Source organism: Trypanosoma conorhini (assembly GCF_003719485.1).
Source record: "Trypanosoma conorhini strain 025E chromosome Unknown Tco_14.4_contig_00511, whole genome shotgun sequence".
Lineage (NCBI taxonomy): Eukaryota > Euglenozoa > Kinetoplastea > Trypanosomatida > Trypanosomatidae > Trypanosoma > Trypanosoma conorhini.
This window is the reverse complement of record NW_021704604.1, coordinates 1-13,773: the sequence shown is the minus strand read 5'-3', so window position 1 is coordinate 13,773 and position 13,773 is coordinate 1. Positions and strand designations below refer to the sequence as shown.

The window sequence follows — 13,773 nt, the reverse complement described above, 5'->3', positions numbered from 1 at the left end:
TTTTATTTTTTTTGCGCCGGTGACGTTGGCTGCTGCCATCGTATGCGTCGTTTTCGGCCCTCGTGTGCTTGAGCGAGGGCGGAGGCGTGTCCTGAAGTTGTCTTTGGGTGGGTCAGCGGGTAGGTGCGTCCCTCTCTTTCTTGCACTTTCTTCTTGTCTTTTTTTTTTCTTTTACTTGGCCTTGCCGCGGAAAGGGGGAAGGACGGAGGTGACAATTTTTCCGGGCCCCGCACTCGCAGAAGGAAACGTTGCACACGCGCATACACACCTGCGACGGCCCCGCAGTCAACGCGAGTGCCTCGCACCGGCCTCAAATGGCGCGTCTGATGGGATCTCTGCGGTGCTGCTGCTGCTGCCTCCTCGTTTTCCTGCTAGCAACACTCGACACCGCCACCGCCACCGCCACCGCCGCTGGCAACGAGACCCAGACAAACTTATGGGCCGTCATTTTGTCTACCTCACGCTACTTCTTTAATATACGCCACACCTCCAACGCGCTGACGATGTACCACCTCTGCCGCAAGCACGGGCTAGACGACGACCACATCCTCCTCTTCCTTGGCGACAGCTATGCCTGTGACCCACGCAATCCCTATCCGGCCGCCATCCACAGCGCTCTTTCGGGGTCTGATCGAGTCAATCTGTACGGCTGCAGCGTGGAGGTGGACTACGCCGGGTACGACGTGGACGTGCGTCGTTTTCTTGGCCTTCTGCAGGGTCGCTACGACGCACTTACGCCCCCCTCGCGCCGCCTCAACACCGATGAAAACTCCAATATTTTGATTTATGCTGCTGGACACGCTGCAGAGGGTTTTTTTAAAGTTCAGGACTCCGAGTTCATGAGCTCCATGGATGTTGCCGACACACTTATGATGATGTGGGAGCAGCGACGGTATCGGAAGGTGGTTTTTCTGGTCGACACCTGCCGTGCCTTGGCGATGTGCCTTGAAATTAAGGCCCCAAACGTGATCTGCCTCACCTCGTCGGATGCGACGCTAGAAAGTTTTTCACATCATGTGGAACCTTTGATAGGGCTGACATTTATTTCCCGCTGGTCCTTTGAGTCGCTGCAGCTTCTGGAACACGCAAAGTGCCGTGTCGGGCCCAACGAGAAGACCACTCTGCAAATGTCTTGGTACGACTTCAATTACGGTGCGGAGCGGAAGAGCCTGCCCCCTCCACTGTCGGTGCCGTCACATTTTGATGCTGTGAATGAACCGGGGGCGATTCATCGGTGGAAGCTGGAGGAATTCTTTTGCGATCGCGCACGGGAGATAGTTTCAGTTGATGTGCGTTACGACTTGCTATAGGAGGGGGAGGGGAGTGGGTCCACGTCATGCGTGCGGAGACGCCCCCGGAAGGAAGTGACGCTGTACGAAGTTGGTGGTTCTGCGCCCGCACCTGGGGCGTGTCTGGCTCGCTGCGAGTTGGCTGTGCCTCCTCTGTGACTTTCCACCGCGTTGCTTCCCCTGTCTCTGTCCCTTCTTCATTTCTATGTAAATATAGGTGACTTTTTTCGTTTTGATTTTGTATTTTGGGTCCCGCGGACCAGAAGGTTTTGGTTGGTTCACAGCAACTCCCCCGCAGCCTGTGCACCACCCTCTCTCTCTCTCTCACGCACACACACGCACACGCACACGCTGGCCATAGCACGCGGCGCACAACGAGACAAACGCCAACAACAACAACAATAATAATAAAAGCTTAGAGAGTAAACGTGTTGGCCGATGCGCAAGTTTGCCGTGCCACGGTTGTCTTCATCACCGTATCGCTTGGGTATACTCTTGAGTGGTAGACGCAGCTGTGCGTCTTCCTCCTCTGCGAACGCCGGTGCCAGCTCCAGTGGGGGCGGCAGTGGACCCACCATCGCACCGAAGAAGCCAAGGCGGCGCATCTCTGCGAGCATAGACGCCTCTTCCCTCCTTGACCGTGTCCCTCGGGACCCTGGGGCGCATGCCGAGCTCTCGACAGCTGAGCTGGAACGCAAGCTAGAAGAATGGTCCAAGATGAACCCACAACAACTTCAGGAGTTATATGAGCGTCTCGAGAAACAGGAGGAAGAAGAGAATCGCGTACTGGTGGAGGACTCATTGTATCAAATGGATGTGTCAATGCGGGATCGCTCTGCGGCCGCCGTGCGTGTCTTTTGGAGGGATGTGGATGTGGGTCAGCTTGACGGTTATGAAGGGTGGTATACGGTCTTGGTGGATGGACGCAAAGTAAAGGCATTTGAGTCTAACAACGTTCTTGCCATTCCGAGTGAAGCCATGGCATACGCCTGTGCACGGGAGTATGCGGAGCAAACGGTGTATCTCAATAAGCTGTTGATGCCAATGACGGACATGTGCAGCGGGGCACTAGCCGTTGCCCCACAGATGATTGCCCCGCGTGTGGACTACTTGATGTCGTTCTACCAGAATGATAACATGTACTTCCGTGCCGCCCCCATTGCGGGGGAGCAGGATCGCGTAATTGGACCCATTGCAGACTGGTTTGCACACGCTTTTAACGTAAATGTGCCCCGAATCGTGGGCATTGGTCACCCGCAAATTCCTGCAGGTTCCACGCTTAAGGTGCGCGATGCACTGTTGGCGATGTCGATGAATCCATATCAGATCGTGGCGCTGTGCGTGGCGGCCCAATTCACCAGCAGTCTGCTCCTTCCTCTCGCGATGTTTAACGGCATTGTTGATCTTCCAACGGCGTTGTCAATCAACTCGTCGGAGGAGCGGCATAACACTTCCGTTGAGGGAGTCATTGAGGGCTACCACGACATTAGAGAGGCGGATGTTGTCACAAAACTCTGTGCGTGTGCCGTGACCTGGCAGTTGATGAATCAAATTCCGATCTCAAAGTGTATGGAGGTGGCACGCATTAACGTTGCGAGTGAGGCACTTTGATACGACGCGACGTCAATGGAAGTCGTGAAGGCCATAAAATTATCTCATCATGAGGGCGAAAGAGGATGAATGGTTGTGATTGTCTTTGGGTCTACGGCATATGTGTCTACCTGTCCAAGTTGTATGTGTGCGTGTGCGTACGTCCCCAGATACATACGGGCGTTTATTATTATTTGTGGCCTTTTTTTTTCTTGTTTTTGTTCTTGTGTTGCGTGATTGTGGGGCTGGGGAGGGGTGGGGGCGGGTTTGAAGTTCACGTGTAAACTCGGTAGCACAGCTAGTGAAACGCGCGGTCGCCTGCTGCTGCTGCTTTAGCCGGTGTCCCTTTTTTGCTGCCTGCTCCGTGTGGGAGCCAGTCGATCTGCTTCTTCCCTCACACCGATGCGGAGACCGACTGCGCGCGGCGGCAGCGGCGAACTCGTGGGACCACGCGGCGGTCGTCCCCTGCGCCAACCGTCGGGGCCGTCCTCGCACGGAGTCGTCGCACGCGGCCCAGCCGAGCCCTACGGCGCGTTGGTTGATAGTAACGAGGTACATGCGGAGATACGCGATCTCGCGGCGCGGGTGAAGGGTGTGATTGAAAACAACTTCCAAAAAGATGCCACCTCCGAGGCCCAAGTTCTTCAGGGCATTCGTCGCTTTGGCCCATCCGCGCAATCCAAAAAAATTCTTAACCGCGAGAATGCGGCCGCAATGCTGGCCCTTCAGACGGGGGTGTACGCCGTCTGGCGGTGTGAGCAGCCCAAGTTGTCAGGGTCGAATACGGACTTCTGTGCACGGGTTGGGTACCAGCATCGTTGCTTTTGCGGGCACTCACTTGAGGAACATGCCGCGCTAAAACCGCTGCGGGGTCGCGTGGCGGCACCTCCATGCCAGGCATGCGCATGTGGAGGTTTTAACTACATGCCGAATGAACCCGAAGAGATTGGGGAAGGGTGGCTGACGCGAAGGGGCAATTGGGACCCGGAAAGGTGGTCCGCCAAGTGTCGCTGCGGCCATGGGCACAAGCAACATGATCCAAGAAAGCGTTCCTGCAAAGAGTGCGGTTGTAGTGGATTTACGAGTCACTTTTTGTGTGCGGTGTGCGACCGCGATGGCGAGGCCCATGCAACTGTTTTTGAGTTGGAGCAGGACCGCCTGCAGAGAGGACTGCCGGTGCGTGAAGCCTATTTTCCTCTGATGGCGCTCGATTGGTCTGTGCGGGAGCTGGTGCTTGAAGACCCCACCGGTGGCGGGGCGCTTACGGCCCCACCCAGCCGCCCTGCGCTAGAGACAGGCGGAGCGCCGTCTGCTGGCAGCCGCACCGGATCGCAGCGGAGTTTGCCGCAAAAATTTCCCGCCGTGGCGCAGCTGACACCACCGCCACCGCAGCAACAGCAGCAGCAATACTGCACGGGCTGCGGGACGATGTATCGTTCCGCCCAGGTAAAGTTCTGCTCCCAATGTGGAAAACAGCGGCAGTAAAATGGACATTGAGTTTTTGTCCCATTTACGTGTGTATATATGCATGCATGAATGCGGGTATCCACCTATACGTTTTTGTTTTCTTTTTTACTGCAAGCCTCTCTCTTCTTTATGTGTTACTTTTTTTTTTGCGTTTGCTGCTGCCTTGGACTGCGTTGTATGTGTGTGTATGTGTCGCGTGCGCCTGCGAAGGATGCATTTGGGTGCAAGAGCATGTACATCTGCCCCAAAGCCACACACCTCATTCTGTGAGCTGTGCTTCCTGCTTTTATTTAATTATTTTTCTCTTTGAGGGCCGTGAAATGTTTTTGGTGGTGTGTGAGTGTGTGTGTGTAAGTAAGTATGCATATTGGCGCCACTTGTCCTTTTGCCCCGCTCCCTCTTCTTCCTTCTTTGACCCCCTCCGCATGTATTCGTATGAATTGCTGTGCTTGTGTCCCTCCACGCACGCCCGCACACGGGGGTGCCGCAAGGGGGGAACGAAGCGCATAACGCCCTTCACATCCAAGCGATCACTTTGTTTGCACTGCGTTGACCCCTGTGTTAGTGTGAACGCGCTTGGTCACCCCTTGCTTGTGTTTCTCTGTCGTGGCTTTGCCCCCTGACGTGCGTAATTCTCTACTCCGGCATGTGTCGCACAACCACCCGCACACCTCTGCGCTGTTAGACTACATACACACTCCCGCCCGCCCTTCCTCCCGCCCAACCACACACACAGACAGTGGGCCCAGGAGTAAGCAGCGTAAAGGGGAAAAGTGACTTAAACTATTTAGTTAATATATAAAAAAAAACTGATTATAAACAAGCGAGAGGTGCTAACAGAGTTGTTTGCGTGCTTTTATTATCAAAGATGTGGCATAGTCAACGTGCGCTGCTTGTAGGCGGGGCCCGTCGCACATTGGCCTCGTCTGTCTCCACGCAGGCGGCAGTTGCTGCCACAGCCATGCTTTTCCAGGCACGTTTTGCTAGCGGTAGCACTAACCCGTACAAAGTGCTTGGCATCAAGCAGGGTGCGACGAAGCAGGATATCAAAAAGGCCTACCGCGTGCTTGCCCGCAAGCACCACCCCGACGCGCCGGGCGGCTCACATGAGAAGTTTCAAGAGATTCAGGCGGCCTACGAGCAGGTGAAGAGCGGTATCTGGATCAAGAAGGATGCCGACGGAAACTCCGCAGATGCGCAGGGGGGCGCCGACGGCGGCAACCGTTACAGCAATTTCCGCTTCACAACGCGTCAGCACAAGAGCAAAGTTAGTTACGACGAGTTCTACGAAGAGATGCACACAGGGAAGGTGAAGAAAAACCCCTTTGGCGACGATGAGGCGGAGGAGGCGGCGTCGAAGGATCCCCGTCGTAACCCATTCGCCGGGAATGAGGCTCTTGTCCAGGCGTGGTTCCGCTTCATCATTCTTTGGTCCATCGTCTTTGTATCCCTGCGCACGACGCTCTTTTTGTCCTTCCCACCCAAGTACGAGAATGCGCGGAGGGCGCCCATGCCGGAGCATCCACGCAAGCCACCACCTCCCAAACCGCTGATGCACAACTCCTTGGTGGCTTGAAGAAAAACAAAATCGAGGACAAAAGAACAAGGCAACAACAACAAAAAATAATAATGAAACACACACACACACAAAGGTATTGGAGGAAGACTGTACATGCCTATCTGTGCGAACGAGAAGAAGCCACGTTTCTCAGTGAAGTCGCAGAGGTCGGAAGTACGCCGTCACGCAGCCAATGGCTCCCAAAGCGGTCACGATGATAATTTGTGTGGAGCTGAGGAAGGGGGGGGGGGGTCGCGGACATGTAGCACGGCCTTTCAATTGCCCCAGTCAATGAGAGTGCGCTCTCGATCTTCGTTGGGGTTTGCAGAGAACCCCCCGAGCCGTGAGCTTTTACTTCCGTTTACGCAGGGTTCTTTTCCAATCACTAATGAGGAATGATTTAAGACAGCCGGACTGTGCTACGCAGGGAACTATAATCTGTTTCGCATCTCTCTGTTTCTGTCTGTGCGTGCCATATATATATATATATATATCCTTCTCTCTCCTCCAGTCCGCGTTTCTGCTTCGCCTTCTGGGTACGAAATGCTCTGCCTGTCAGTTGTTTTGTTTTCTTCGTTTTTGTCGTTGCTTTTTTAAAATCAATTTTCTTGGAGGGTTTTCCTTGCGCTTTTCTTGGCTTACGGAAAGTAGAGGCAAGTTGACGCGTGAGTAGGTAGCACCACAGCTCGCTCCCTCTCTCGCTCTATATATATATATACCCCTCTCTCTTTGCCTATTCCTCGGCACCAACAAGGGGCCGGCTGCTGGCTGAGCGGGGAGGCCCTGTGCGGGGCGCGTCAACGCACACGGTCATCCGTGTCTCATCATTGGTAAAAGTATTGCCACCCGCATTGTCACCACCGCCAGTTTGGATATCAATCGCGGCCGTTGCGGCACCCGCGCGGGTCACACTAGTAGCAACCGGAACTCGACCCCATTGGTTGTATTATTACTGACACGGTCTCACAGAGGGAGAGCGCGACAAAATGATGGAGAGAACACGACTTCTGCTGGCAGCGGAGTTCAAGCAAAAGTCCCGCTGGTCGAGCGTTTGGCCCAACATGCACTACGGTGCCATGTACCTGGACTACAGCGTCGGCCGAAAGCTGCCGATGAAAGGAGTGAATTGGGTCACGCGGGACTCCAACCGTTTGGTCAACTTTGCAAATCGATATCAAGCCGTCATTGATGACATTGACGTGAAGAAGAACGAAGAGGAACTTGGCATCAATCTGCAAGATATCCGCTGGAACGATCATCGCCGCATTTACTGGAAGTGCGCCTTTTGCGGGTCCCCCTACCGGAAGAGCGTGAGTGTGCGCACGAAGTTTCATGCGGGATGCAATTTTTGCAAGGGCAGATATCCCTCCGAGGTGCTCCGCGAGCAGCATGCGAGTCCATCGCTCGCCGCGTCCGCCCCGGAGCTTGTGAAGCAGCTTACGGAGACCGACAAAGTGGACAACCTAGGCTCGTTAGCGTGCACGAGCAAGTTTCGCGCAGAGTGGAAGTGTCAGGGCTGCGGTGGTTCCTACCGCGCGAGCGTGCGCAGCCGCACAGGCAACGTGGAGAGTGGACAATGCCCGCTGCATCCAAATATTGTCGGTTGGTCGGCGTTCTGTCCGTCGTGTGCATGGAAGCCAAACATGGTCCCCATCGCAGAGGAGGTGCAACGCACCGGGCAGTTTCTTGGATTGGAAGGACTGCCGGGGAAAAGTGAGTCGCCTCCAGTGACGCATATTCCACGCCGCAGGAAGTTGGTCGTGTGAGACAATTGTTGTCGTTGTTGATCTCCTCCTCTTTGTTTTCCTTTTGTTTCGCCTTTTGGTTCGCATTTCATGCAACTACTGGAGAGTTGTCTGCGTCTCTGGCCGTGTGTGGTGGTGGCGACAGAACATCCATCACACGCCCTTTTCTTTTGTTATTTATCATCGTTTTTATCTTTTATTTTCATGTCTTTCTCTCCGGCGTACGCAATCCTCGCAGGCCGTGCGTGTTGACGAGACCGGTTGCGGCGATGTCAAGCCGATTTTTTCAGAAGTATTTTCTTCGCTGCGGCCTCTGTCAATCCATTCAACGCCACGCAAAAGGGTACAGACCGATTCCAAACCCCATCCTCTTTGACTCGGATGCGCAGTGCCGCAGCTACCACCGTGAGCAGCGCGAGTGCGCTGGGATGTCGGGATATGTCGTGACTTGCCGCTGCGACAAATGCCAGCGTGTCCATTCCTCGTGGAGCGTAGTAGACTTTCAGGAGTTTCTCGATGCAAAGAGCTCGATGACTCCCGAGAAGCGGACGGCACTCCTGTGGCCCCCAGCAGGGAATTCTTCGGCGACAAAAATGGGGAAGTAAGCTTGCCGACGGAGGCTGTCGTCTGCGTGTGTGAGTGTGTGTGTGTGTGCGTAGGGCAGCGCATACTGCATGAGCGTTCTCCAAGTTTTCTTCTTGTCGCTGGTGCCGCTACCGTTTTTGCTGAGGAAGTCCTTCCGAAGATGACTTTTTGTACGCCCTCTTTTACCTTGCATCCTTTTTGTTTTGCTCTTTTTTTCTTTTTCACTTCCACCAGCATCGTTTTCCCTCCATCCTTGCCTCTGGATTAACCTGTGGAGAAGCAAGGGTATCAGATGACCGCCGGAAATGAACGACAACAGCGTGTAGCCGCCAGTTTTACCTGCCAGTATTACACTCGGATGGTGCAGCAGCCGGAGAAGCTCCCTTCCTTCTACACCCAAAATGCCTCCTTTAATCACATGGGACACACGGCAACGGGCATCGCAGAGATTGAGGCGACCGTGTCGAAGCTGTATCCCGCGCGGGTGGATGCGTCCGTGGCGATTAAGACCCTGACCTCCCTGACAGATGCGGATGGGCACATTCACGTGTCGATCAAGGGCGCAATCACAGCTCCCCCCGGCGCGAGTCAGGAGTTTACCCACGAGGTGGAGCTCATGGAGCATGCGTCGCATCCAGGCAGCTTTGGGATAGTCTCTGACAAGCGGGACAACGCCCTCAGCGAGGAGGCGCCGAGGCGGTGGGCACTGGAGACACCTCCCATGTTCGCGAAAGACCCTGCAACTGACACGATGGAGCGGATTGAGCAACCTGCCTCGACTTCCGTCGTAGCAAGTGTAGAACACTCCACAGCGAAGAAGGAAGTGGAAACGCTGGCGAAGGCGCAAGCGGCTGCTTCGGTGAAGACTGCAACTCCGCTTCCTGCCGCCGCCACCCCCACAATGACTGCGGATCCTACGACCACTACTGCAAGTCAAAGCCAGGCACCAAAGGAGGTTGAGAAGAAGTCGGCCACGACAGACCCATCTCCTCCCGTCCCAGCTCCTGAAGTAAGGAAGCCGAAAAGCTTCGCCGAGGCTATCATGATGTCCAAGCCTGGTGGATCCTCACAGAGCCGCACGACACCGCTTATGGTGCTGGCGAAGGAAACCAAGGAGCCCTCCGCTTTGGGCCAAGCGAAGGAGAAGAAGGAGGCGGCGGTGCACCCAGCGGAAAAAGAGGCCAAGAATCCTGTTCCCAAGAACGGTGCGGATAAGAAAAAGACGAGTGGGGCCTCGTTGACCGGCGATGTTGGAAAGAAGACCGGTAAGACATCGACCACAGGCAGGACCAGCAAGGATACTAACACCACCGAAGCCAACGCCAAACGCAAGGACGCTGATGTTCGTCCAATGAGCCGCTTCGTGGTGTTTTACGATATCATTGTGAAGGGTCTTCCCACCGGCGCCACAGAGCAGACGGTCCGTGATATTGTGGAGCCCATCGCCCCAACTAAGCTCATCAAGGTTCTTACACGAAGTGACAAGAAGGATCCAGCTGTGATGCGCACATTTGCTTTTGTTCAACTGGACCACAACGCCATTAAGGAAAAGGGTGATGACGTCAAGGCGACAGTGACCAAAATGTTGGCGGATCACAAGGGAAAGAAGACTCTGGGAGGTCATCGTATTCAGCTGGACGAGGTCCGCGAGAAGTACACCGCCGCGCCCAACGATGGGGCAGTGGATGCATCCGCGTAGCATCCTTCTCATTGTGTGATGTCTGATCTTTGGGAGAATCAAAACCAACTTGCACACGTACAGTGACAGAGAGACAGACAGGCACATAAATACACGTGCACCAGAGAAAAAAAAGAGGGGGATACAAGACAGACTTTTTTTCCCCCTATACGCACTGACAGGCAAGTTCACATCCTCATGCATCGGGTGAAAGGCGAAAACGCTTCACTGTTATTACGGGTTTTTCTACGTATATATATATATATATATACTTATATCTTTGAGCGTTTGTACTTGGATGGCTGGGATTTTTTTAACATGTCTTTAGAAGCCCCCGTTGTCGTGCCTTCTCTTTGTTTTATTTGTTGTCCTTTACCCACGCCACATATATATATATATATGCATACATATTTTTTTTACTTATGTAAGTTAAGCTTCTGACCGCGGAAAGGCAGGTCAGTACTTCTTTTTGCTCCCCTTCTGAGGTTGAATTGTTCCACTGCCGTGACGTGAATGGGGTAGCTCCCTGTGGCAGGCGCCCCCCCCCCCCACTGTGGAGGACGGAGGGTTGGATTGCAATGCAGAGGAGGTGAAGGAAGGAGTGAGCAGTGGGGCAAGTTATGCGACGGAGAGGGAGGAGCGGTGAGTGAGTGAGTGGGATGCGGAAGCAGTGGCGGTGTGTCGGAGAAGCTTTAAACGTGAAACAAAAAATAATAATAATGCAGCCACCACGGCTAAATAACTATATATATATATGTATGTATGCGTGTGTGTGTGTGTAAAGGGGCAACTTGAATGCTGAGAAAGGGCGGCGGATACTGTGGCAGCGATTGCGGACATCGGCGTGTTCACCCACGGCGATTTAAGGGGCTTTCACTCTCCTCCCTGCCCTCATTCTTTCCTCTCGGGCGGCGATCGTGGGGGGGGGGTTCGCGAGTCGCAAAGGAAGTGCCCGCGTGCGTCTGTCGGCGTGTGTTTCTGTATGTGTCATGCGCCTTCTCCAACTCCGTGTGAAGTTGTGAATCGTGAGACGCTAAAGGAAGGAAACGGAACGAAAAAAAAACATTAAGCATACTATCAACACAGAACATCAGCGGCTGCCTCCCCTGTGCAACGAACAAAAAAAAAGCAAGGCCCGAAACCAGAGAAAATAAGTCACAGCTCTGATGATGCACATCGACCTTTTAGAGTCCGCTAAATGTAAGCACGTACATATGGGCGTTTGTGTAGAGGGGGGGGGGGTGATAACACAAAGAGAAACAGGCGACATGAAAAGGTGAAAAATGGCATAAAAACAGCGGTGCCCAAAGGTAAAAGGAAATTCAAAAAGAAAAGGGAAATATTTCATGGGGAACAAAAAAGAAGCCACATACAAGAAGGAGAATACAGAGAGAGCTATTGAAGAGGGAAATGGGAAGCATGAGGAGAATGAGAGAGGAAGGAGGGGAGACGAGGTGGTCCATGAAGCTTTTTCTTTTGTTGTTGCTTCCTTTCGCCCGCGCCTAAAGTTCTTTTGGTTCTTCCCTCGTTAGCTCTGCCTGGGTGTCCCTGTCGCAGAGCAGGCAAGAGAGAGGGAGAGAGTGGATGTATGGGTGAAACTCCATGGAACCGAAGTTCGCGTGGGTTTGTGTGGGAGAGAAGGTGGGGATCTTCAGACGGCGTGGGGAAATGGACTGAAATAGGACTTGGTCCCGAGTGTGTGAGAGTTGTTGTGTGTTTGTTTGCCTCTTTCTTATTGGCTTTTTCCTTTCTTGACCGTTATCTCTTCCCACTCCTTGTGTGCCGTTCCCTCTGGCAACGTGGTTGGGGATGCTGGAAGTGGCAGTTGCCGAGGTATTTTCTTTGTTGTTGTTGTTGTTGTCGTTGTCGTTTTTTTTTTCTTTCCTTCCGCTTCCCACAGCGGAGTGGAGACGCGCGTGGTTCGGGTCTGGCACGGGTGGGGAAGCCTTGCGGTGTGGAGAGCCCGTCTTGGGCGATGGAGCGCGTGGACTGCTATTACTACTCTTCCTGTTATTAATACTGCTGTTACGGTTGTTGTTTCCAAGGTGGACACCTACGAGCAGGGCGTCGTGCGTAACAAAAAAAAGAAGGGGGCGTGGGGAAAAAAAGACGAAGTGGGAAAATAAAGAGAAAAAGAAAAAGAAAAAAAGGAACGCAAAATGAATGGGGCAACTAAACTGAATGCGGTGCAAAGACGATGGCGATGCGTATGTGCGTGCATGTGTGTATGCATAGACCAGCTCAGTAAGAGGGGAGGCGCGAGAGCGGGCGATCGGTGGGGCAGGCGACACGCGCGTGCGGAGGGAAGAGCGAACCTCCGTAAGAATTAACGCAGCAACCCAAAAAAAAAAAGAACGAGATGAGAAACAAAACAGAACAATAATCTTAAATCTAAATTTTGTTTTGTTTTGTTTTCTGTGTCAGCTGACGACTGCCATTGAGCCGCTGCATTATGACCGTGAACCAAAACCTCTCTTTCACTCACCTTCCCTTTTTTTTCTTTCTTTCTTTTTGGTGTTGGCTTGCCTTTTTTTTCCCGTGTTTGTTATGTCTCCGGACTGCACCACATGGTGCGTTTTATGTTTGGCTTTTTTCCATAATGTCTTTTTGTTGTTGTTGTTTTTGTTGCTTCTTCTTGCGATCGTGGGAAGGAGGTGTATTGGGGTGTGTCCTGCGGAGCGGGCACACATACATCCGTATACGCTTCCGTGTGCCTTGGGAACAGCTGCACGGCAAGCACTAGGGCCTGAATGCGTAGATGCTGCGCTCCTCCCGGAGGTGTTTTGCGCTGACGCACATGCCGCGCGTCGTCATCCTTGGCGTGGCGGGCGGCATCGGAAGTGGCAAGTCTGTGCGCTGCAATCACCTGCTGAGGTTAGCACAGGCACGTGCACGGCAGTCGATACATTCGTTTGAGGCGCACAGTATCTGTGTGGACAAGGTAGGCCACGACATTTATACTCCGGGGAAGCCATGCTACTACGACGTCATCGATGCATTCGGAAAGGAGATCCTGCAGGATGGAAAGGAGGACACAGTGACAGCTGCCTCACCTTCTGTTCTCGGCGAGCCATATATTGACCGAAGGAAACTCGGGACCCGCGTGTTCGCGGAGTGTCATGCAAATGAGCTGCGGCAACTCAATAACATTTGCTGGCCGCACATCCATGAAGCCGTTTTACAGGAGATCGAAGCTGCCTCGAACAAGGCCCTAGCAAATAATAAAAACGTGCTCTTAATCATTATGGAGGCTGCACTTCTCATTGAAAGCAGTCTCTTGTCGCTGTGCGACGATGTCTGGCTCACGACATGTGACAAACTCGCCGCTGTGGAACGTGTGATGGAGCGTAATCACTTGACGGAGGAGGAGGCCACGGCCCGCGTTGAGGCCCAGGGTAGTCTTGCAAAGAAGCTGGAGTTTCTGAAGAACATTAAGTTCAAGGGCGAGCTGGTGATATTCGACACGACAAACGATTCCCTGGAGGTGGGACTCAAGCGCGTCACAGTCGCCTTTGACGAATACTGGCTGCGGAAACTGCAGCCGCTGCTGAAGGACCCTGATGCGGAAACCGGCTCATGGTAGCCGTCTCGAAGCCTGCAGTTTGGCCTGACTCAGGCGTTGTAGATAGTTGCATGCGAGTCCCGCGAGGAAACCAAAACAGGGAATTCATTGTTATTACTAATTCAACAGAAGGAGGGTCGAAGACAAATGCACACACCCATTACAAAAACACGACGTCTCTAGGAACATATATGTGCTCTTGGGGGTTGTATGCTTGCTGTTTTTTTTTCTTTTTAACCTGTGACTACGGCGCGTTTTGAACTAAATGAAAAAGGAAAAAAAAGTATGAGTGATGGGAT

The 13,773-nt window shown here is 53.3% G+C and overlaps 8 protein-coding genes across 8 annotated transcripts, besides 14 other annotated features; all 8 read left to right on the top strand.

The window, feature by feature from the left end:
* Window positions 1-131: 131 nt before the first annotated feature.
* Window positions 132-172: a sequence feature (A-rich).
* A 142-nt stretch (window positions 173-314) lies between these two features.
* Window positions 315-1,310, top strand: Tco025E_07018 (GPI-anchor transamidase subunit 8; the record flags this gene model as incomplete). The annotated part of the gene is made up of 1 exon (XM_029373885.1): window positions 315-1,310. The coding sequence occupies one exon, from the start codon at window positions 315-317 to the stop codon at window positions 1,308-1,310; it is 996 nt and encodes a 331-aa protein (XP_029225980.1).
* Window positions 1,311-1,614: 304 nt separating this feature from the next.
* Window positions 1,615-1,639: a microsatellite.
* A 21-nt stretch (window positions 1,640-1,660) lies between these two features.
* Window positions 1,661-1,700: a microsatellite.
* Window positions 1,701-1,727: 27 nt separating this feature from the next.
* On the top strand, window positions 1,728-2,900 carry Tco025E_07017 (ATP synthase mitochondrial F1 complex assembly factor 2; the record flags this gene model as incomplete). Its single annotated transcript, XM_029373884.1, has 1 exon — window positions 1,728-2,900. The coding sequence occupies one exon, from the start codon at window positions 1,728-1,730 to the stop codon at window positions 2,898-2,900; it is 1,173 nt and encodes a 390-aa protein (XP_029225979.1).
* A 381-nt stretch (window positions 2,901-3,281) lies between these two features.
* Tco025E_07016 (putative protein-like) lies at window positions 3,282-4,364 on the top strand (the record flags this gene model as incomplete). The annotated part of the gene is made up of 1 exon (XM_029373883.1): window positions 3,282-4,364. The coding sequence occupies one exon, from the start codon at window positions 3,282-3,284 to the stop codon at window positions 4,362-4,364; it is 1,083 nt and encodes a 360-aa protein (XP_029225978.1).
* A 303-nt stretch (window positions 4,365-4,667) lies between these two features.
* Window positions 4,668-4,698: a microsatellite.
* A 516-nt stretch (window positions 4,699-5,214) lies between these two features.
* Window positions 5,215-5,922, top strand: Tco025E_07015 (putative chaperone protein DNAj; the record flags this gene model as incomplete). The annotated part of the gene is made up of 1 exon (XM_029373882.1): window positions 5,215-5,922. The coding sequence occupies one exon, from the start codon at window positions 5,215-5,217 to the stop codon at window positions 5,920-5,922; it is 708 nt and encodes a 235-aa protein (XP_029225977.1).
* Window positions 5,923-6,378: 456 nt separating this feature from the next.
* Window positions 6,379-6,398: a microsatellite.
* A 492-nt stretch (window positions 6,399-6,890) lies between these two features.
* On the top strand, window positions 6,891-7,670 carry Tco025E_07014 (uncharacterized protein; the record flags this gene model as incomplete). The annotated part of the gene is made up of 1 exon (XM_029373881.1): window positions 6,891-7,670. The coding sequence occupies one exon, from the start codon at window positions 6,891-6,893 to the stop codon at window positions 7,668-7,670; it is 780 nt and encodes a 259-aa protein (XP_029225976.1).
* Window positions 7,671-7,812: 142 nt separating this feature from the next.
* Window positions 7,813-7,852: a sequence feature (A-rich).
* A 66-nt stretch (window positions 7,853-7,918) lies between these two features.
* Tco025E_07013 (uncharacterized protein) lies at window positions 7,919-8,254 on the top strand (the record flags this gene model as incomplete). The annotated part of the gene is made up of 1 exon (XM_029373880.1): window positions 7,919-8,254. The coding sequence occupies one exon, from the start codon at window positions 7,919-7,921 to the stop codon at window positions 8,252-8,254; it is 336 nt and encodes a 111-aa protein (XP_029225975.1).
* A 16-nt stretch (window positions 8,255-8,270) lies between these two features.
* Window positions 8,271-8,306: a microsatellite.
* A 220-nt stretch (window positions 8,307-8,526) lies between these two features.
* Window positions 8,527-9,933, top strand: Tco025E_07012 (mucin-associated surface protein (MASP); the record flags this gene model as incomplete). The annotated part of the gene is made up of 1 exon (XM_029373879.1): window positions 8,527-9,933. The coding sequence occupies one exon, from the start codon at window positions 8,527-8,529 to the stop codon at window positions 9,931-9,933; it is 1,407 nt and encodes a 468-aa protein (XP_029225974.1).
* Window positions 9,934-10,163: 230 nt separating this feature from the next.
* Window positions 10,164-10,190: a microsatellite.
* Window positions 10,191-10,297: 107 nt separating this feature from the next.
* Window positions 10,298-10,323: a microsatellite.
* A 219-nt stretch (window positions 10,324-10,542) lies between these two features.
* Window positions 10,543-10,569: a microsatellite.
* A 78-nt stretch (window positions 10,570-10,647) lies between these two features.
* Window positions 10,648-10,692: a microsatellite.
* A 1,062-nt stretch (window positions 10,693-11,754) lies between these two features.
* Window positions 11,755-11,789: a microsatellite.
* Window positions 11,790-12,012: 223 nt separating this feature from the next.
* Window positions 12,013-12,061: a microsatellite.
* Window positions 12,062-12,516: 455 nt separating this feature from the next.
* Window positions 12,517-12,550: a microsatellite.
* A 159-nt stretch (window positions 12,551-12,709) lies between these two features.
* Tco025E_07011 (dephospho-CoA kinase) lies at window positions 12,710-13,495 on the top strand (the record flags this gene model as incomplete). The annotated part of the gene is made up of 1 exon (XM_029373878.1): window positions 12,710-13,495. One exon carries the CDS (start codon window positions 12,710-12,712, stop codon window positions 13,493-13,495), a length of 786 nt encoding a protein of 261 aa, XP_029225973.1.
* Between the last annotated feature and the right edge of the window lie 278 nt (window positions 13,496-13,773).